The sequence below is a fragment of the Danio aesculapii genome, chromosome 18 (assembly GCF_903798145.1).
Source record: "Danio aesculapii chromosome 18, fDanAes4.1, whole genome shotgun sequence".
Classification (NCBI taxonomy): domain Eukaryota; kingdom Metazoa; phylum Chordata; class Actinopteri; order Cypriniformes; family Danionidae; genus Danio; species Danio aesculapii.
In genome coordinates, this window is record NC_079452.1 from 25418506 (window position 1) to 25441005 (window position 22500).

At 37.3% G+C, this 22500-nt stretch overlaps 1 protein-coding gene across 1 annotated transcript in view; it reads right to left on the minus strand.

Moving 5' to 3' along the window:
* hcn4 (hyperpolarization activated cyclic nucleotide-gated potassium channel 4) overlaps positions 1 to 22500 on the minus strand; it is a 168937-nt gene that overhangs the window by 59387 nt on the left and 87050 nt on the right. The window contains exon 4 of the mRNA XM_056478009.1: positions 21294 to 21512. Within this exon, the coding sequence (XP_056333984.1) occupies positions 21294 to 21512 (219 nt within the window). The remainder of the gene's footprint in view (positions 1 to 21293; positions 21513 to 22500) is intronic.

Sequence of the window (22500 nt, forward strand, 5' to 3'; positions counted from 1 at the left end):
GCACTGGATGAGACTCCATCTATGGTGTGAATACAGCAGAGCGTCACTCAGTCATGATGCGGTTTTATCTCATCAGACGTTTCTCGTCTCCTGTGGCTGTCAGTGGTTGCAGCCCAATTCACATACATCTATAACACTCTAAAAATATCAGTTTTAATGCTTGTTGAACATAAAAATGAAAATAAATACTATCAAAATGATTAAAAAAATTAAATGGGACATGCACTGTGTATAAAAATCCACTGACATTTAATATCTTATTCAGGTATATAAAGAATTACACAGATGCACACATACAGTATATACATACATATATATACAGTATACACTACTTGACAAAAGTCTTGTGGCCTATCCAAGTTTTAGGAGGAACAAATAATAACTTGACTTCTAGTTGATCATTTGGTATTAGAAGTGGCTCATATGAAAGGCAAAGGCCTCTAGATGATGCTTATTTGAGCACAATAAAATATGATCATGCCTTGATTTTTAATGATTTCATTAGGACAGTAAGGTCTGACTTTGCTTAGACTAAAGTCTTGTCAGTGAGCAGAAATAATGTCCAGTCTAGAATATGTGGTCATGCTGCAGAGGAAACAGAATGAATATTGTGTCTGACTCCATCATGAGCTTGGAGGACTGCATCCATACATCTCTGCAATGACTCAAATCACTGATTAATCATCTGGAATGGCAAAGAAAGCCTTCTTGCAGGACTCCCAGAGTTCATCAAGATTCTTTGGATTCATCTTTAACGCCTCCTCCTTCATCTGACCCCAGACATGCTCAATAATGTTCATGTCTGGTGACTGGGCTGGCCAATCCTGGAGCAGCTTGACCTTCTTTGCTTTCAGGAGCTTTGATGTGGAGGCTGAAGTATGAGAAGGAGCGCTACCTGCTGGAAAATTTGCCCTCTCCTGTGGTTTGTAATGTAACGGGCAGCACAAATGTCTTGATACCTCAGGCTGTTGATGTTGATCATCCACTCTGCAGATCTCTCGCACGCCCCCATACTGAATCTTCCTTCACCAAACTTGACTGATTTCTCTGAGAATCTTGGCTCCATGCTGGTTCCAGTAGGTCTTCTGCAGTACGTGTGATGATTGGGATGCAGATCAACAGATGATTCAGCAGAAAAATCCACCTACTGACACTTTTCCAAATGATCAACTAGAAGTCAAGTTATAATGTGTTGCTCTTATAACTGAGAACAACAAGACTTTTGTCAGATAGTGTATAAACATACACATATACATATACATACACCACACATAGACAGATATTTCATGTTTATTATTAAGCATATATTTAGTAATTAATTAATAATTACAACTCCAGAGGTGCATGTGATATGTAAACTTGTATTTTTTTTACAGATTCAAAAATAATAATTACAAAATCTTTGCATTTATGATTAGAAAAACAACATCTCATTTTTTTTGGTCAGTGTTTGGGTCCAAACAACACTAGAAGTCAACTGACTTCCATTGTCTGGACAATTATATTATATTATATATACATATATATATATATATACACATATATATATATATATATATGTATATGTATATGTATATATATATATATATATATATATATATATATATATATATATATATATATATATATATATATATATATATATATATATATATTATTTTTTTATTTTTTAATATTCCCTTGCATGTACATGACAGTTGTAAGCCTTTAAATGCAATAACATAAGATTGTAATACTCATATATAAATATTTTACATTATTAAAATTGATTTACCTGCAGGTCAGATGACCATTAACCAATTTCAGAGGATAATGAACATGAAAATGTGTTAATAAATTATTAAAATAAAAAAAAATTTTGAATTTAAACATCAAAAGTATTTTTAAATGTTCTATTGCAAGTAATTAATAAAAACGTCCTAAAAAAACATCGTAATTAAATCAGAAATATAAGATTAAACCATTCCTTCATTTTCTTTTCGGCTTAGTCCCTTTATTAATCAGGGGTCGCCAAAGCGGAATGAACCACCAACTTATCCAGCATACGTTTTACACAGCGGATGCCCTTCCAGCCGCAACCCATCACTGGCAAACACCCATACAGACTCATTCACACACACATGCACTACGGACAATTTATCTTACATCCAAGAGAACATGCAAACTCCACACAGAAATGCCAACTGACCCAGCCGGGCTCGAACCAGCGACCTTCTTGCTGTGAGGCGATTGTGCTACCCACTGCGCCACTGTGTTGCCAGATTAAAACATATAAATGTAAATAATTAAAATATCTGACTGATTTACCGGCAGGTCACATGACTATTAACCAATTTCACAATGAGGATATGCAAGTGTGTTGTTAAATTATTCAAATATAAATGTATTTCAGGTCAGACATGCTCAGCTGACAAATAATCAGCGAATTCATGCTTTGATTTAAGAATTTTAACATCAAAAGCATTACAGACGCACACAAATTCTGCCTTTAAACTCCAGGGGAAATATATGATACTGCGTTCAGCATACTGCGATTATGAGCAAGATAATCCTAATCTCACACTCCCCATAATGCTGAAAGTGTGTGAATTGGGTCGCGGTGGTTCTATCTGTCAGCAGGTAGATAAGAAGAAGAACATGCAGAAAACTGTCCAGGAAAGTCACATCTTCCCATAATCCTGAGCGGAGTGTGTGAGTCCCACGAGCACAGAGGAAGAGGAGCGCGTGTGTGTGTGCGCTGTGAAATCAGTCTTTAATTAACAGCACAGCTGAGGCAGGAATCACACGGTCAGAGATCTCACATCACACCAATCACAGAGAAACTATTTTAAAAAGTGTCTTCTCAATCTTTATTTTGGACGATGGAAAGTTTCCGAAATGTTTAAATACACCTTGAAGAGAGAGTCTTTCAAGGGCTGCGTCTCAATCAACACCCTAGCTCCCAAGGTTGCTCATCAGTAGGTCGTGTGCACTTATTGATGAGCTTAGTTCACTTTACATTGGGACACATTGAGCACGAGATGAGATTGAGTTAACAAACAACAGCAGAACTAATCATATTCTTATATTAATTTGACCATGTTTTTAAACGTACATTATAGCTAAAGAATTTCATATAGCAGCAACATTTCAACTATTAAACGATTATAAATGTCTGTTTGATTGTTCCTAACATGTCCAGCTATGTTCATTTATGTTTACAATAAATAAATAACAGATTCTTTTCAGAAAAAACACCTCTCATTTGTCATTTTGGTTGATAATTTTGGTCACGTGATTCATAGATGCAACCCAGGCTCATTATTGATACGTACCCCTGTATACATTTCTGGAGAGCGCCAAATACGTCCCAGGAGGTTTGTTTTTTGCAGTTTTTGTTTTCGCGAATCCACCAAAGAGCGCCGTGTACACTTTTCCAGATCTCAAATTTCTCTTGCAAGTGCCACTCACGCCTGCTGTTGTCTTATAAATCCACCAGGGGCGCTGTCAACTGACTGGCCAACCAATTACACCATATACCCCCATCCCTAAACACAACCGATAGTGTTTTCAAAAGCAATCCAGAAAAAGAAAAGCCCTCGCCTGATTTTCACCACATTCTCACCTTGTTATTTACTTGTTTATTTTATTTTTTGGTTTTGTTTTACTCGCTTTCTGGAACTGTTCTTCGCCGGACTCCTCTCTGCATCCGCCAGCGTACATGGTGAGCTACTGGGCAAACTGGTAACAGTGGAAATGCAGTCCACACTGAAATAAGCGGTCAGCTGGTAGCGCGGAAAAAAAAAACAGAAGCCGGCGACGGCGACATACCACCCCCCATAATGTTCGCTTTAAACACAAAATGCGGCCATACGTAGCTCTGGATACCTAATTCATGCTCTCCAGAAACGTATACTTTGGTACGTTTTTTACAATGAGCCCGTGTGCTTCTGAACTTTCGTTAAATGAGTTTAAAATGCATATCGATGTGCCCTGAGTTTTACAGAGCATTATGGGAATTTTTAGGATGCGAATGTTTCTGTGCACTGGAAGAATTTTGCAATTGAGACAGCATTAAAATGGCTGACGCCCTGATCAGTGCACTTACTAGTGAACAAGGGTGCTGATTGAGATACATTCAAGGAAAGTGTATTTACTCGGTCACCATATTTGCAATGCCCAGGGCCACATAAGCTGTTTGTACTAAAAGGATTTCCCCCCCTAACTACTGTAGTTTTGGTCAACAGTTGCTTTAATTTTGGCTCTTGTTCAGAACTTGAGTCTGTGAAACTGATCAGCCCATAATCCCTAATCACAATCATACAGTACACATTTCTGACAGGCTCTTTCTTCAGTTCAGCCTCTCTTCTTTCTCTTTCTGAAGCTAATATTAGCCAGTGCTGACAGACACCAGCGCAGTACAAAAGATCCTCCATTCATGGAAGGTTATAAGCGGCCTTTCTCATGATAATTTCATCTAGTGTCTGTGCAAATATTTGCCTCCTGTTCTTTCATACAGAACAGCGGCTGTTTAGGAGGTTTCTGCAGAGACTTTTCTGGATGTATTTATAATCTCAATATATTTCCAAGCAAGTCACATAGTCTGCATGCGAGTTCAAGTTAAATAAACACAGCAAATATGAGTTATTCTTACAGTAGCGGATGATACTTTTGTTTTGGTAGAATTTTACTAGACATTCACTGATTTTCCTTTGGTTTTGTCCCTTATTTAACAGGGGTCGCCACAGCGGAATGAACCGCCAACTATTCCAGCATATGTTTTACAAAGTGGATGCCCTTCAAGCTGCAACCCAGTGCTGGGAAACACCCATCACACACTCATTCACACTTGAACTAGCTTGAACCAGCGACCTTCTTGCCGTGAGGCCACAGTGCTAACCACTGAGCCACCGTGCCGCCCAAAACTTTATTATTATTTTATTTTAAGTTTAAAAAAAACTATTGAAGGTCTATCACAGAGCCTAATATGTTATATAATACTTAAATATTACTGGTCACACTTTACAATAAGGTTTGATTAGTATCTACTAACATGAAATTATTATGAGCACTACTTGTACAGCATTTATTAATTATCATTCAACATTTACTAATGCATTATTAACATCCAAATGCATGCTTGTTAACATTAATGCACTGAGAGTTAACGCGAACTAACAATGAACAACTTTATATCTATAATCTAACATTAACTTACGTGATCAAATACAGTAATGAATGTATTTTTCATTGTTTTTTCATGTTAACAAATGCATTAAACTAATATTAATAATACAAACATATTGTAATGTGTTACCATAATAATAATTGTTCATTTTAAAGCAAATATTAGTAATAGATTTATTATTTATTTGAATAATTATGAATATATTAATATACGTAATTAAGTCATCTTGCAGTCAGTTTGGAGGTTTACTGAATGCTTTTCGCACTTTATGTACACATTACATTAATATTAAACAATAATAACACGATCTTCTCCTGAGATCATTAAAAATCATAAGAAACATTTTAGATTTTGTCTAAATGAACAGATTTGAACATGTGATATACAGTACATTACAATGTTTATTTATGAAGCACATTTAAAAACAGGTGGCTCAGTGGTTAGCACAATTGCCTCACAGCAAGAAAGTCACTGGTTCGAGTTCTGGCTGGGTCAGTGTGCATTTCTGTGTGGAGTTTGCATGTTCTCCCCGTGTTGGTGTGGGTTTCCTCCGATTGCTCTGATTTCCCCCACAGTCCAAACGCATGCGCTATAGGGGAACTGATGAAGTAAGTTAGCAGTAGTGTATGTGTGTGAATGTAAGAGTGTATGGGTGTTTCCCGGTGTTGGGTTGCAAAATCTCTGAGGAATATTTCCAGTATCTTGTTGAATCTATGACATGAAGGATTAAGGCAGTTTTGAAGGCAAAAGGGGGTCCAACCCGGTACTAGTAAGGTGTACCTAATAAAGTGGCCGGTGAGTTTATGTTATGTAATGTTTATATTATTATTATTATTACATACATTTCATATCATTATTAGATATGATTATATTATTATTAGATTTTTTTTTAATCTAATTGTGTGTGTGTGTGTGTGTGTGTGTGTGTGTGTTTCACTCCATCACAAAGCAAACATCCCATGGCTGTTCAAGTGCATGTGAGGTTTCCGTCAGGAGCTGTCTTGTCTTTTCTCGACAGGAACTAGTTTTTAAGAGGAACCCGCTGGCTACTGTCTCATACAATAACAACAGCGGCCAGGTGTGTGTGTGTGAGTTTCATTCTGTCTCTACCTGTTAAACACACATAAATAAACACACACACACCGAGTCTCTGCCGTCAGTCTTCCGACGGCTCAGAGAACACATTAGTCAAGCTAGCGAACGGACACGCGGCCTGCTCTCCTCATATTAATCTGTGTTTAGCGCGCTAACGGTTCCTCTATAGGACGTCTGGCACGCATGGAGCTGCTGGTTTGGTTGCCATGGGAACAGGTTGCCATGGGACACGCGGCGTATTAGCGGATCACCATTTGACCCGGCACTCGGAGCCAAAATGGCTGGTTAACCTAGTTGGCAACTCTGCATCTCCAAAAACAGGGCAGACAGCGCGACCGCGGACTCATTATGAGGACGGATGGGTTTGTCAAACTCTTTTAAAGCAGATGACTGAATTAAATAAGGACACATCACTTTATTTTCAACACCTGCTGATTATCACATCTGATATATAGACATAGATTCATTTTCCCTAGCTTAGTCCCTTATTTATCAGGGGTCGAGACAGCAGAATGAACCGCCAACTATTCCAGCATATATTTTACGCAGTGGATGCCCTTCCAACTGCAACCCAGTACTGGGAAACACCCATATACACACTCATACACTACGGCCAATTCAGTTCATCAATTCCCCTATAGCGCATGTGTTTGGACTGTGGGGGAAACCAGAGCACCCGGAGGAAACCCACACCAACACGGGGAGAACATGTAAACTCTACACAGAAGCGCCAACTGACCTAGCCGGAACTCGAACCAGCGACCTTGCTGTGAGGTCCTAGTGCTAGTGAGCCACCCCTATAATAGCAATAATTTGTATGAGTGTAATAGCCACTATGAGAACAACAATGGATCATTTACCTCAGATTTAAGAAGCTATATATGTAGGCTCGGGTACTGAAACCCGGTGCCAATATGTACCGGACTGAATCAGCATATGAATTTCGGTGGCTAATTTCAGTGCCACTGGTGCTGTGACAAGGATGTAAAAATCATCATGGGGTGCATCAAAGACACACATAGGTACGCATTGTCACACCATCTCTAAACATTTAATTCTAAACAACTTTGAGGAATACAGACAGGCGATGTCAGGCGTTTGTTCTTGTTGCTTAGGGAATGGACGCACCCAACGCACGCAGTGCTGCGCATTCGAGAGCGAGAGCGACTCCTCAGATCAACATGCATGATCGCGTTCATCAAATTTGCTTAAACTAAGCTTTCTAAAGCGTATTTTACAAGCAAGGATTCTGACACAACAACGTGAAGTTGCGTGTAAGGGGGAAACACGTCAAACTTAATGACCCATTTGAGGGCTCATGGAATCAACTTAAAGGCAGAGGAATGGGCTGTCTCTGAAAGCTTGCGACATCCTCTGGCACTTTCAATGAGTGCGTACATGGACACCAATGCTCCGATATTAATATGATTAAGATAATACTCTGATTAAGAGTCTAGACTACCATGTAAACATTGATTTTTGATTACCTTAAAGGACCACAGACACCTGCATCGCGAAATGCGGAGTTTTTTTCTTTCCATTCAACATGCGGTATCAAATTCCATTAAAGAGCACTCTTCCACCTGTCCTTACCTAATGCTCACATCAAATACCTCAGTTTGTCATGGGGCATGAATGAAATGTTCCTGAATGAAAGTGAAACTGCAGTTATAGTCGAAAAATTGAAAATAAAACACCTGAAATTACATGAAACTCTAGAGGAAACATGGATAGCGCGGTAACGAAATGACGATAATCGATCTATGTACTATAACATGTAAGACGGGATCATGAAAGAAACATTCAAAAAGCAACTCATGTAAACACCTTGATCATATTATTGTCTTATTCAGATTAAGGCAAATCATTAGATTACTGATAACCATGTAAACAGAGTCACAAGCCCCAACCCTAGAGAAAGGTTCAGTATTTTGATGACAGCTTTTCCACAGGTTAGTAGTAAGCTAATGTAATTTCATAATGCAAATCTTAAATTCATGCTAAGCAACAAATGATCAAAGGAAATATATTCATGTAATTCAAATATATAAAATATGACTTGATGTTTACTTTAAACCTTAATTATATTGTTCTATTCAAATTATATTTTACAAGATTTTGTCAAATAAAAGATTTTTCTGAAGTCATCCACCATCATTTTTGTGGCTCAAAAGGTATTGGTTCAGGCATTGTTTTGGCACCGGTACCATTTTAAAGGTATTGATTTAGCACCGGTATCAAAATAACCCCAAATGATACCCAACCCTATTAATGCTCTCTCTCCTATATTTATATCCCATACTATAGTAGTTTTACCAACTTTACAGACACCGTTTCTGTCATCATCATTTGATCACCCAGTCTTTGAGGTGGTCATTTTCAAGCTAAAACTTTAAAACTATTAGGTGTCCTATAATGAAAATCTGGATATACCAAGGCATATTACAATAATTAAGATCAGTATATGAAAATGGGCCTCAGACAGCACTGTTTCCTCGTTCTCATGTAAATTCCACAAGTGTAAAACTCCGCTGGACAACAAGGCCAATCGGAAGACAAAACAAACTGTGACTCACAGGCCACACCCTCGTCATTTGCATGTATGCCTACTTTAGGTCATCCATCCAGACTTGACGAGCAGCTACGTCATATGCAGCTCTGAGGAGCATAAAAAAGCTCTGAGATCATTAATATGCATGCATCAGGCTGCGTTTGATAAGCCAAATGTTTTCTAGTGAAACAGTGATAATTTTCCCTCCTTAGTAAATTAAACATACGCTTAAAATAACTATGTATGTGGGACTTTAATTTTGAAAACGCAAGCCCCTAATTATTCATTGTCCATTACTGTGCATCGACAGCACAGGACATGTTTTAAATTGGCCCCAGGATGTAAAATGCAGGATATACAGATTACACATTTACTTATCTCCACTCTGAAGAGGCATAAAGTATGCTTAGTTACATCTTTTGCTAATTTATCAGTTTGTTTATTGTGAAATTTGATGCGTATGTTTCATCAAACATGTGTAGACTACTGATCAGTGTCAAATCCCTCAGCTCAAATGTCATCTGTTCATGCAGAGGTTGATAATAATTCCTGGTTGTGCTTACTTTGACTAGAGCTCCAAAATACAATGTGATACATCTCTATAACTTTCTTTTGTCATGTTTAATTATAATTTAGTCTTTATACACAACAGATCTGGTGAGCAAAATAAATTAACGTTACTCTAATTGGGTTGATATTTGTCTATCTTTAGTGTACATCATGTTGTGTGTGTGTCTGTAAGAGCTGCACATCATAGCGGAGCTCATTAATATTCACGTCATGAACCATATATGGTCAATTATGGACCTCCTGATTCTAGGGATACTTTACAGAGTAATAAATGAGCTTATAAAATCATTTCTGGAGATTTTTTTTAACTTACTGATGCCATAAACCTACTTTGTAGAGATCGGAGAACAATTTAACTTATTAAACCAATGCAGTATATGGCACCTTTAATATTATTAAAACAAGTGCTTTAAAACTGATCAAAAGTATTGCTTAAAATCAACTTAATTCATATAAGAACAGCTATTTTCTGACCCCATCAGCACATTTTCTCTTGCTTTAAGACATACATCCACATTAATAAAACCGGTGTACAGTTAGTATCTGAGTTTCAAATGTTTTCTCTCACCTTTTTCATCTTTTCCATTCAGTAACATTTAAGTATTCATGACCAAATTTACACTTATTGATTAAATCGTCTATTACAGATATTGATCCAGTCATTAGTGACAAATTATCCCTTTCCACTGAATATTTAACAACATATATTCCAACCCTCAAGCTACAACACACACCATCCATGGCTATCTCATCTAAAAAATCTATACATGAAAATATATGCAAATAACATATGAGATACAAGTTACATATGTAAAATGTCATATATGAGCAATTCCATGTAAATGGCAACCTTGCCATGAAGAAAATTAAGTTGTCACCAAAATAGCGAAACTCTTTTTAAGTGTTTTGTGTAGGCTTGTATTTTATAGTAGTGTAAAAATACTCAAAAATGTCTCTGTCAGTGTTTTTAAACCATTATATTTGATTTGCTAAAGTCACACAAGTGCCAATTTCACTTCGGTCACATCCATAACCAAGCTTTTCCCTTATAAATGCAAACATGTTCAATCAGATAGTGTGTGGGTGTTGGGTTGCAGCTGGAAGGGTATCCGCTGTGTAAAACATATGCTGAATGAGTTGTCGGTTCATTCTGCTGTGGCGAACCCAGAGTAATAAAGGGACTAAGCGGAAAAGAAAATGAATGAATGAATGAAAATAAAATCGATCATGTCTGTTCTGTAGTGAGCAAGTTTTATCTTTTTAATGAGCATTATTTCTTTTGGGTCGTGCAGTTTAATTCACTGAATTTCTACAAAGTGTGTTGTTCGGTGTAAAACGTGCATACTTTTTCCTCACAGCCATAGCGCATGTTTATTTTCCTCATTTAGAATTAAAATTATGTTTACAGACTGATTAATCTCAGATCCCATCACTCTGTAGTTAGCTGTTCTGGAAAAAATAAACATATAAAGTTAACATATACCTTCTCTGTGAGTTAATGTTTTGAGTTTTTACTGCGTCACATCCATAATGCTGGAATTGCTCATATGCAACATGCATTTCAAAATACTTAAGAAAATGCAGCTTACATAGATATTTTTGAACCATCGTAATTACAAATTTGTTCAAATATATTAGATATATGGCCACATATATAACATTATAGCTATTTTGCATTATTTTGAAAAATATGTTACATATATGACATCTATTACATATATGAAATCTAAATATGAACTTGTATGTCATATACAGTTAAAGTCAGAATTATTCTTGTTTTCAATTTTTGTAATATTTGCCAAATGATGTTTAACAGATTCAGGAATTTTTCACAGTATTTCCTCTAATATTTTTTCTTCTGGAGAAAGTCTTGTTTGTTTTATTTCGGCTAAAAGCAGTTTTTAATTGTTTTAAACCACTTCATGGTCAATACTATTAGCCCCCTTTAAGGGAAAATGAAGCACTCAGTCAAGTTTACATTATTTTGTATATTGATTTCGAATTTAATGAAAAAAAAAAAAAAAAAAAAAAAAAAAAAAAAAAAATATATATATATATATATATATATATATATATATATATATAAAACAAACTTGATTAATGTAACCATTTAGCAGAAAATGGCATGTTTTACTATAGATTTTAGACCTAGGGCGCTGCCATCTTGGAATATCACGGTGTCTGATGTCCCGGGGTTGGTTCCGTTCCCTCAGCTGAACAGATACAGTGGGAGTAAAGGACTGAACACGGAGCCTATACAGCCTAATTTAACCCAATGTGTGAAGTTGTGGACGTGGAGCTGGTGCAAACACAAGCATCAGATGTGTGTCTCATATAAAAGTATAGATATTTATTCTATTTTTCTTTTTTCCCTTTTAATTGCAGATCATTTGATGAGCTTGGCTCCACTCTCTGTATCATGCAACCTGACTGCCTGTCTGGGTTTCAACAAGGTCCGGTGCTGATCAGTGCTGAATGTGGGCAGGTACTTTCATGTTTCACTACTACAGCTGCTCGCCTCTGCTCGTGTTCAAACCAAAGTAAGATCAGCGCGGTTTTTCACATGGCAGGTTTTTAGGTCCTTCATACATGTTGAGAGATCGAGTTGATCAACTTGAAGAGGGAATATATCTTGACATAAACCACAAAGACGTGACTTAGTAAACCGTGAATGTATTATTTTAATTGTTGCATTAGTCTGAATGGAAATCCCGTCGTCAGGCAGCGCTGGAGCAGCATGAGAGAGAGAACCAAAGGGCATCAAACGAAAGGTATTAACAAAAAGAAAAATACACAACTTAAATGCTTGCATTTGCAGCAGCTCTGCGATGCACGTCCACAACTTCATGCATTGGGTTAAATTAGGCCGTTTAGTCTCCAGTCCTTTACTTCCACCAGAGCATGGAATCATCAAGAGGCAACACTCTGTTGCTATTTGGGAAACAGCCACTAGATGCCGCTAGTGTCACGTGGCGGCCATTTTGGAATGAAAATTCCAATAGGAAAACAGCACGGATAACTAACATTTGACAGAATAAGTTAAAATATTGAGTTGAATATGAGTTAAAATGAGTGCATCCCCTTTGAAAAGTAACATTTGAAAACAATATCCCAGTGGAAACAGACAATTTCCAAAATGTTGACAAGACTAAATTTAATACATCTGATATTTAAAATATCTGATTCACATATAACATAAAAGGTTAACAAAATAACTTAATTACTAGTTTTTTTTTGTTTAACTCAAATTAGGGTGAAGCAAATATGAGTATACGCAACAAAAATTATATTATCCTGTAGTCTGTATGGTTTTCTATGATTTGTATTGACGGTATTAAAAATCATGAATAAAAAATATATAAAAATAAAAAATAAATACATTTGGAGAAAGTAGCTTTTTAAATAAAACTTTATTAGTCTTTTTTTAACAGACAACACTGGAAAAATACTATGTACTGTTATAATATGATACTCAAACAAAAACTACTGGTAATCTGTTATCAACATCCCATTTTGATAGTAATTTAATTAAAACATGTCAGTATTAATATGTATCATGCCAGTGCGTAAACTATTGAATTAAAGTAATTTAAAGTAATTTCACCCAAAAGTGACAGTTTCAAGAAAGCAAGTATAGTTATATTAAACATTAAGTCTGTAAAATAAACTATTAAAAGTGCTGCTAATCACCAGTCTTGTGATATTAAGTGTTGTATTGTCGACATTCAGGTTGTATTTCAGCTTTGATGCACTTTTTAAATGAATAAATAAAAAACAAAGCAGCTGCTTGCCATCGCAACAGTAAGATACAATGAGATCCCATGGACGGCTGATCGCTTTCACTCTAGAACGGCGGAAACACTAGGTGCTGCTGTTGCAATGGAACGTTCTATTCAGTGTCGCCTCTTGGTGATTCTAAGCTCTTTGCTTCCACTGTATCTGTTCAGCTGAGGGAACGGAACCATCCTCGTGACATCAGACACGCACCCTAGGTCTAAAAGCTATAGTAAAACATGCCATTTTCTTCTTTAATATATTTTCATTAAAGTGGAATCCAATGAACAAAATAACGTAAAGTTGACTGAGTGCTTCACTTACCCTTTAAGCAATATTAGTTTTGGATTATCTCCAGAACAAAGCATCGTTTTACAATAACTTGCCTAATTACCCTAAATTTACCCTAATTACCCTAGTTAAGCCTTTAAATGTCACTTTAGTCACAATAATATCTCGTCAAATATTATGTGCTGTCATAATGGCAAAGAGAAAAGAAATCAGTTATTAGAAATTGAGTTATTAAAACTAATATGATTAGGAATATGGAGAAAACAATGGGTTCTCATAATATCAAGACAAAAAACAAACCTAGCACAACTAGCAGGACTTTCTAAAGAGTTCACAAATCTCTCTGTGTGTCCTCTGTGTGATTTCACATCATCTTCAAATCAAGAAATCTCCCCAAACGCTTTGAATAATCCGTGCCACTCCTACAGTAAACACATAAGCTGCCGGCATTAAAAACATCACAATGAAGGAGCAGGCATACTGAAGCAGTCATAAGCCAAACGCTCAGTTCCCAGCGCAGACTCCCATGAATATCTAATATAAGAGTAGAATCAGAGAGAGAGCGAGATTTGAAAGAAATAGTGTGGGATCTGTTTGCCCTGCGGTGCCGAACAGGTATTTGTGTCAGTGTTTAGATTACAGTCAGCAGAAAAAACATAATGCTGTTATTCATTCAGGCCCGGAGATGTTGAAAATCTCATCTCGTCTGCTTTTCTTATTCCTTCCTCTGAATGACTTACTGGCCTTCTTCCGTGTGCTTGTGTTCGCCAGGAGGAGGGAATCATATAAATGAGATCTGCTTAATGTGTCATAGCAAAAAGAGATGAAATGAAGAGCAAATCGAGACGTTTGCATAACTATACTACAAATGCATCAGGTTATGGTTACAAAATCACCCGTCATCTACTCAGAATTACAGTACTTCTCATCTGCATTGCTGACAGAGAGACATTTACCCCTTAGAAACGAACACAAGTTAATATAAGGGTTCCGACACTTCATGGACACCAGATTCAATCATTCATTTTCCTTCAGATTAGTCTCTATTTCGGAGGTCGCCACAGTGGAATGAACCGTCAACTATTCCAGCATATGTTTTACACAGCGGACGCCCTTCCAGCCGCAACCCAGTACTGGGAAACACCCATACACTCATACACTCACATACAGCTCTGGATAACTTAAAACAGCGACCACAAGTCTCTCCTCCATCATTAAAAGTTTAACAAAACAAACCCAGCTGTCCATCATTAAAAGTCAATGAAAGTTCACTCGTGGCCGTTAGTAAACCATTCAACAGATGCCCCTCTCAGCACAAGAAGCGTGTTTGCTGTGATCGGCCCCTTATGCAGCCAAACTTTAAATATATATAAAATTATATTTTTTAAATCGCTTAATCATTAATCGGTTACAAACGCACCCTTTCGGTTAACGGTTAATCGATTATTTTGAGCATCCCTAATTAAACCGTATGCGCAGACTCTAAAATATATTTATTTTTCCCCACACGGCCGCACGCCGGAGATCTGACATGGTGCCAGAATACTTTAAGTTCTGTAGGTTACAGATTTCTAGTATCTCTGAAGTTCACTGCAAATAATAATAATAATAATTACGTTTGAGTTGTTTCTAGTCAAAATATCAAACAAATTTGGTAATACTTTACTTGAAGGGTGTTCATAAGACTGTCATAAAACCTTTATAATCATGACACGTCATGAATGCTTCCCAGTACTGGGTTGTGGCTGGAAGTAAAACATATGTGGTAAAACATATGCTGGAATAGTTGGCAGTTCATTCCACTGTGGTGACCTCTAATAAATAAGGGACTAAGCCGTAGGAAAATGAATGAATGAATGTCATGAAAAACAGCTGTCACTCAGTGTAATCTGCTCAGTTATAACATTTTAAACGCAGAGATGACATTGTTTATAACAACTTGAGATTAACAAATACATTATAACCTGTTTTGTCTTTGTTATAACAACATCAACACAACAAAACTTGTCATAAATCTGTCATAAACATGATTGTCATGAGGCATTACAATTGTGTCATGAATATGTTTTCAGTGGAACCAACGGTATATAAAATGTCTCATTAAAAGTCTCATTACTCTAAGTTTCTAACAGCGTTATTAATATTAAACGACATTTTAATGACAAATTCAGCTTGTATTTGAGGTCAAAAGTGAAATTTCTGCCGTGAAACTATGCGTTCGCAGGCTGCTAGGCTCACCTAATCTGCTCCTGCATCATTAACTATGGAGCAGGTGATTGGTTGCTGCCACGTCAGCAGCTAAAGAACTTGCTTCTAATCAGTTTAAATGATCTGCTTCATTTTACGCTGTTAAGCTACGGCGCATTTTTGGAGACCCTCCTCCACCCCAGCTCCACCCATGTTTAGATTTGCTATGGGGGTTACATATGTTATGTTTGCAGCAGCAGCGTATTATGGCATGTCTGTGTATATACTGGCAGTAGCAGGTCTCGGTACTTGCTCTGCCATAAAAATCAAAACAGCAGCAGCAGTGTAGCATACCAGGACCAAATACATCAACACTGCCATATACATATTCATTACCATACTAAATCCCCAGAGTGTTCATGACAGAATAATATTAATGAGGCTGTTATAAAATGCAAGACATGTTTATAATGGCTTCATGACAATCATGTTTATGACAGATTTGTGACAAGTTTGGTTGTTTTGGTAATGTCAAGTTGTCAAGACAACGACAAAAAACAGGATGTGATATATTTTGCTTATGACAAGTTGTCATAAACAATGACATCCAAAAAACAACAACAACTATGTCATCTTTGCATTTAAAATGTCATAGCTGAGCAAAATACACTTTAGTTGTTATAAGCATGCATAAAATCTCGTTTACATTAGTGCAACCCAGGCTCATTATTGATAAGTACCCCTATATACATTTCTGGAGAGCGCGAAATTCAAAGGAGGTTTTTTTTTTTCACGAATCCACCAGAGGCCGCTGTGTACGCGTTTTCTGATCTCAAATTTCTCTCACGAGTGCCATTCATGCCTGCTGTTCTTACGTAAATCCACCAGAGGGCGCTGTCGACTGACTGACTGACTGACCAACTGACATCCGCACCCACACCCTTCCATAAACCCAACTGACAGTGTTTTTAAAAGCACCGACTGACCGATCCCCCACCCCCTTCCCTAAACCCAACCTACAGGGTTTTCAAAAGCAATCCAGAAAAAGAAAAGCCCTCGTTTGATTTTTACCATGTTTTCAGATTTTACCACGTTCTCACCCTGTTTTTTACTTTTATTTTTTTTACTTTTATTTTTGTTTTTTTACCTGCTTTCTGGAACAGTTTTTCAAAAGACTCTAACTCTATCCACGTTACAAGTACGATACACACAGCGAGCAACTGGACAAACTGGTAACAGTAAGCTGGTAGCGCGAAAAGGAATGGGGCCATACCGCCCCGTAGCATGTGTTTTAAAGATGAAATACAGTCATACGTTCCTCTGGCTACATAATTCACAATCTCCAGAAATGTATATAGGGCTACGTTTTCAGAATTAGCCTATGTTGGGTCTTATGAACACCCCATTCAAGTAGTGTTACCAACAATTCTCGTATCAAGAAACATTTTCTAGACAAGCACAAAATATTGTCTTGTTTTCAGAAGTAATGAGTCAAAATTAAACAGTTTTTCTTTAAAACAATCAAAATAATCTGCCAATGAAGTGAAATAATCTTGTTTTCAATTTGAAATAACATTATTTGCCTACTCCATTGGCTGATTATTTTGCTTCTTTTAAGGAAAAACTCACTTCATTTTGACATATTTCTGAAAACAAAACTATATTTTTTTACTTGTTTTGAAAGTGCTTCTTAATTTAAGTAACTAAGAAAAGCATTTTTGTGCAGTGCTGAAGGACATTTGGAGAGTTTGCTTCACACTCTGAGGTCAGATGAAGAGACGCTCATCACATCAGCTCATTCGCTCCTCCCTCCATCTTTACCCTTATGAGACAAAAACAATTTCCTGAGAAAGTCAAGAGGTTGATGTAATTCTCTCAGCCTTCCCAGCTCACTCTTCAGGTGTATTTTTGGTTTGTGTTTGTGTTTTGCTCTTGTTATTGCACATTCTCAGGCTTAGTGATCAGATGCACCATTTTGACCTGGATTCCACAATAACAACCACATAGAAACTCCCTGGAAAGCAGCTCGTCACAACAAAGAAATATAGATCTTTTTTTAGAAATTACACTACATTTTAGGTTACAATTCACCCATTTAACAAACCACTAACAAAGATTATACATTTTTTGTGATTATTTAACATTTAATTAAGAATTTTGCAGGATTGCAAAAAATGTGCGACCTTTTGTTGATTTTACGTTGGATTCAGCAATTGCGAAATCGCGAAAAACTAGGGGGGCTGATATATTATTATATTATATTAACATATAATATTTCAGAATTTACCCACTTTAACATTTAGTAAACAGATTCTTTTTAAATAAGCTATAAAATAAAACACTGTGGGCAATGCGGTGGTTCAGTGGTTAGCACAGTTGCCTCACAGCAAGAAACTCGCTGGTTTGAGTCCCAGCTGGGTCAGTTGTCATTTCTGTGTGGAGTTTGCATGTTCTCCCAGTGTTGGCATGGGTTTGCTCCGGTTTCCCCCACAGTCCAAACACATGCGCTATAGGGGAATTGATGAACTAAATTGGCCAAAGTATATGAGTGTATCTGAGAATGAGTGTGTATGGGTGTTTCCCAGTACTGGGTTGCTGCTGGAAGGGCATCCACTGTGTAAAACATATCCTGGAATAGTTGGTGGTTCATTCCGCTGTGGTGACCTCTGATAAAGTCATTAAGCTGAAGGAAAATGATTGAATGAATGAATAAAATACTGTATACAAACTAAAATCAAGTATTGTTAGTTTGTTTTTAGTTATATCTCCTCCACCTCTGTGTTTCTCACTTTTTTTCCAGCCCTTGGTGTCTCAACAGATGGCGCACCATGTGGCGATGGACCCGCGGTGAGGTGGGCATCAGGGAAGGGACTAAAATCTGCCCATTCAGCGGGCATGAGGGATCCGCCTGGCACACCGTACTGCCCACTGACCACGAGTGAGACCAGGTCAACAACTGATAAAGTTGAAGTCAGAATTATTCGCCCTCCTGTTCTTCAAATATTTAACAAATACTGTTGAACAGATTCAGGAATTTTTCACAGTATTTCCTATAATATTTTTTCTTCTGGAGAAAGTCTTATTTGTTTTATTTCAGCTAGAATAAAAGCAGTTTTTAATTGTTTTAAAGCCATTTTAAGGTCAAAACTATTAGCTCCCTTAAGCTATATTAGTTTTGGATTGTTTCCAGAACAAACCACTGTTATGTAATGACTTGCCTAATTACCATAACTTTACCCTAATTAACCTAGTTAAGCCTTTAAATGTCACTTTAAGCTGAATACTAGTGTCTTGAATAATATCTAGTCTAATATTATGTGCTGTCATCATGACAGAGAAAATAAATCAGTTATTAGAGATGAGTTATTAACACTATTATGATTAGAAATGCTGGAAAAATCTTAAACAGAAATTGGGAAAACAATAATACAGGGGGGGCTAATAATTCTGACTTCAACTGTACGAGTCCGGGAATAAATCTACACAAACAGCTCAATAAACACAGCACCGAATGACGCACATCTTAAAGTTGGGGTCATGAATTTAATTTCAATCATCAGAGCAAAACCTCAGTGTGAGTGAATATTAATATGGGTGCTCTCGAGTTGGTTGTTTATGGGCCGTTATAAGTGCATTATTGTGAATTAAAGTAGCCGGCAGGAACTGCAGTAATCACGTTAGCGAGCTGAGATGAGTTTAGAAGTGTCACGCTGTCGTCCAGCTGGACTGTGTTTCTCCACTCGCTCAGATTCTACATAATTGACTTTGCCTTTCCTCTTTCCAAGCGTCATGAATATCCTATTTAGCCCTCACACTTTCAACATCAGTCTGGTTCATCGTCAGGGTTGGGTGTAAATAGTTCCTGGTTATTGTATTTAAATTACTTTTACACTCAAAATCTAAAGTAAAGGGTTACTTCTTATTTTTTGGTCATTTAATTAGTTACTTATAATGTACTTGCCTTAAATACTGAGCGAGTCTCCACTCTCCAGTTAACAATTCAGTGATTCAAATCATGCGTTCACAGTGAGTCTCCAGTTAGTGATTCGCTGATTCAGATTAATCACTCAGAGTGAGTCTCCACCCTCCAGTTAACAATTCAGTGATTCAAATCATACGATAAGAGAGAGTCTTCACTTAATGATTCACAGATTCAAATGATTCAGTCAGAGTGAGTCTCCACCCTCCAGTTAACAATTCAGTGATTCAAATCATACGATTAGAGCGAGTCTTCACTTAATGATTCACAGATTCAAATGATTCAGTCAGAGTGAGTCTCCCCCCTCCAGTTAACAATTCAGTGATTCAAATCATACGATTAGAGCGAGTCTTCACTTAATGATTCACAGATTCAAATGATTCAGTAAGAGTGAGTCTCCCCCCTCCAGTTAACAATTCAGTGATATCATTCATCCGGTCAGAGTGAGTCTCCAGTTAATGATTTGCTGAATCACTCAGAGTGAGTCTCCACCCTCCAGTTAACAATTCAGTGATTCAATTAATACGGTTAGAGCGAGTCTCCACTTAATGATTCACGGATTCAAATGATTCAGTTAGAGCGAGTCTCCACTTAATGATTCACGGATTCAAATGATTAATTTAGAGTGAGTCTCCACTTAATGATTCACTGATTCAAATGATTCAGTCAGAGTGAGTCTCCACCCTCCAGTTAACAATTTAGTGATTCGGTTCATCCAGTCAGAGCGAGTCTCCAGTTAATGATTCACTGATTCAAATGATTCAGTTAGAGTGAGAGTCCACTCTCCAGTTAACAATTTACTGATTCACTGAGTCAAATGATTCAGTCAGAGAGAGTCTCCACTCTCTCTAGTTAACAATTTACTGATTCAAATCATCTGGTCAGAGTGAGTCTCCAGTTAATGATTCACTGATTCAAATGATTCAGTCAGAGTAAGTCTCCACTTTCCAGTTAAAAACTCATTGATTTAAGTCATCCGGTCAGAGCGAGTCTCCAGTTAATGATTCGCTGATTCAAATGAATCAGTCAGAGTGAGTCTCCACTCTCCAGTTAACAATTTACTGATTCAAATGACTCAGAGTGAGTCTTCACTATCCAGTTAACAATTCACTGATTCAAATCATCCGGTCAGTGCAAGTCTTGAGTTAGTGATTCGCTAATTCAAATGATTCAGTCAGAGTGAGTCTCCACTCTCCAGTTAACAATTCACTGATTCAAATGACTCAGTCAGAGTGAGTCTTCACTCTCCAGTTAACAATTCAGTGATTTAAATCATCCGGTCAGAGTGAGTCTCCAGTTAATGATTCGCTGATTCAAATGATTCAGTCAGAGTGAGTCCCCACTCTCCAGTTAACAATTCACTGATTCAAATCATATGGTCCGAGCGAGTCCCCAGTTAATGATTCACCTGATTCAGTCAAAGTGATTCTACTTTTGCATGAGCCAAATGCCTTTAAAGTGTCATTAAATACATGCAGTCTTGCAACTATTTTGCCCAAATAAATGACACTGTTCACCCATAATTCACACGTCATTCTCATACACAAACCTCCCTGCTGTTTGTTCACCACATTAGCAGATGTCGAACCCATAATGCACCTCGGCAGCACCTTCACAGGAAGCTTCCCCTGCTGTTTTCCTCATTTCTTCATTATGTTAACCAACTGGTGGCCACTCACCTTCTCCTGATACTGCCTGCGCGAGGAGTCCAGGGACTGGATCAGCGCTGTGGCGTGCCCAACAAACATGGCGTAACACGTGGCACCCACGATCATGCTGAGGATGGTCAGCCACACGTCTGTCATGCCCACGGGAGGATACATGCCATATCCTATACACAGCATGTGGCTCATGGCCTTGAAGAGAGCGTAGGAATACTGCTGACCCCACGTGTCGTTCTGGAAGTAGACAGACAGAGAGAGGATCATAAACAGTTGATGGCACAGATGACCTGATGATATACTCACAATGACTTCATGAACTAAGGCAAGAAGATATTTAATTTTTCCCATAATTCCCTTTAATAGCTTCCGCTGGATAAAGTCTTATTTGCTTTATTTCGGCTAGAATAACAATAATCATATATAATATTGCCAACTAATCAATTTTTCTATGAGTGTAGCATTGTTCATGACTTTTCCCATGAGCAAATACCTTTAACGTTATTAAAATCAATGTATTTCTGCCACTTTGTAGGCACCATGACATACACTTCGTCCAAAATTCACTGATTCAAATGATTCAGTGAGAGCAAGTCTAAAGTTAATGATTCACTGATTCAAATGATCCAATCAGAGTGAGCTTCCAGTTTACCATTCACTGATTAATATGAAGCAGTTACAGTGAATCTCCAGTTAATGACTCACTGATTCAATTGATTCGGTCAGTGAGAGTCTCCAGTTAATGATTTGATTCAAATGATCTGATCAGAGTGAGTTTCCAGTTTACCATACACTAATTAAAATGATGCAGTTAGAGCGAGTATCTGGTTAATGACTCACTGATTGAATTGATTCAGTCAGTGAGACTTCTGTTAATGATCTGATTCAAATGATCCATTCAGAGTTAGTCTACAGTTCAAAATTCATTGATTCAATTGATATAGTCAAAGTGAGCCTCCAGTTAATGATTTGATTCAAACGATTTGTTCAGGGTGAGTCTACAGTAAAAATTCACTGATTCAATTCATCCAGTCAGAGTGAGTCTCCAGATAATTATTCAATTCAAGTGATCCATTCAGCGGGAGTCTACAGTTACAGATTCACTGATTCAATTTATTCAGTCAGAGCGAGTCTACGGTAAATGATTTGTTGATTCAAATAAACTAGTCAAAGTGAGTCTACAGTTAAAGATTCACTGATTCAAACGATCCAGTCAGAGTGAGTC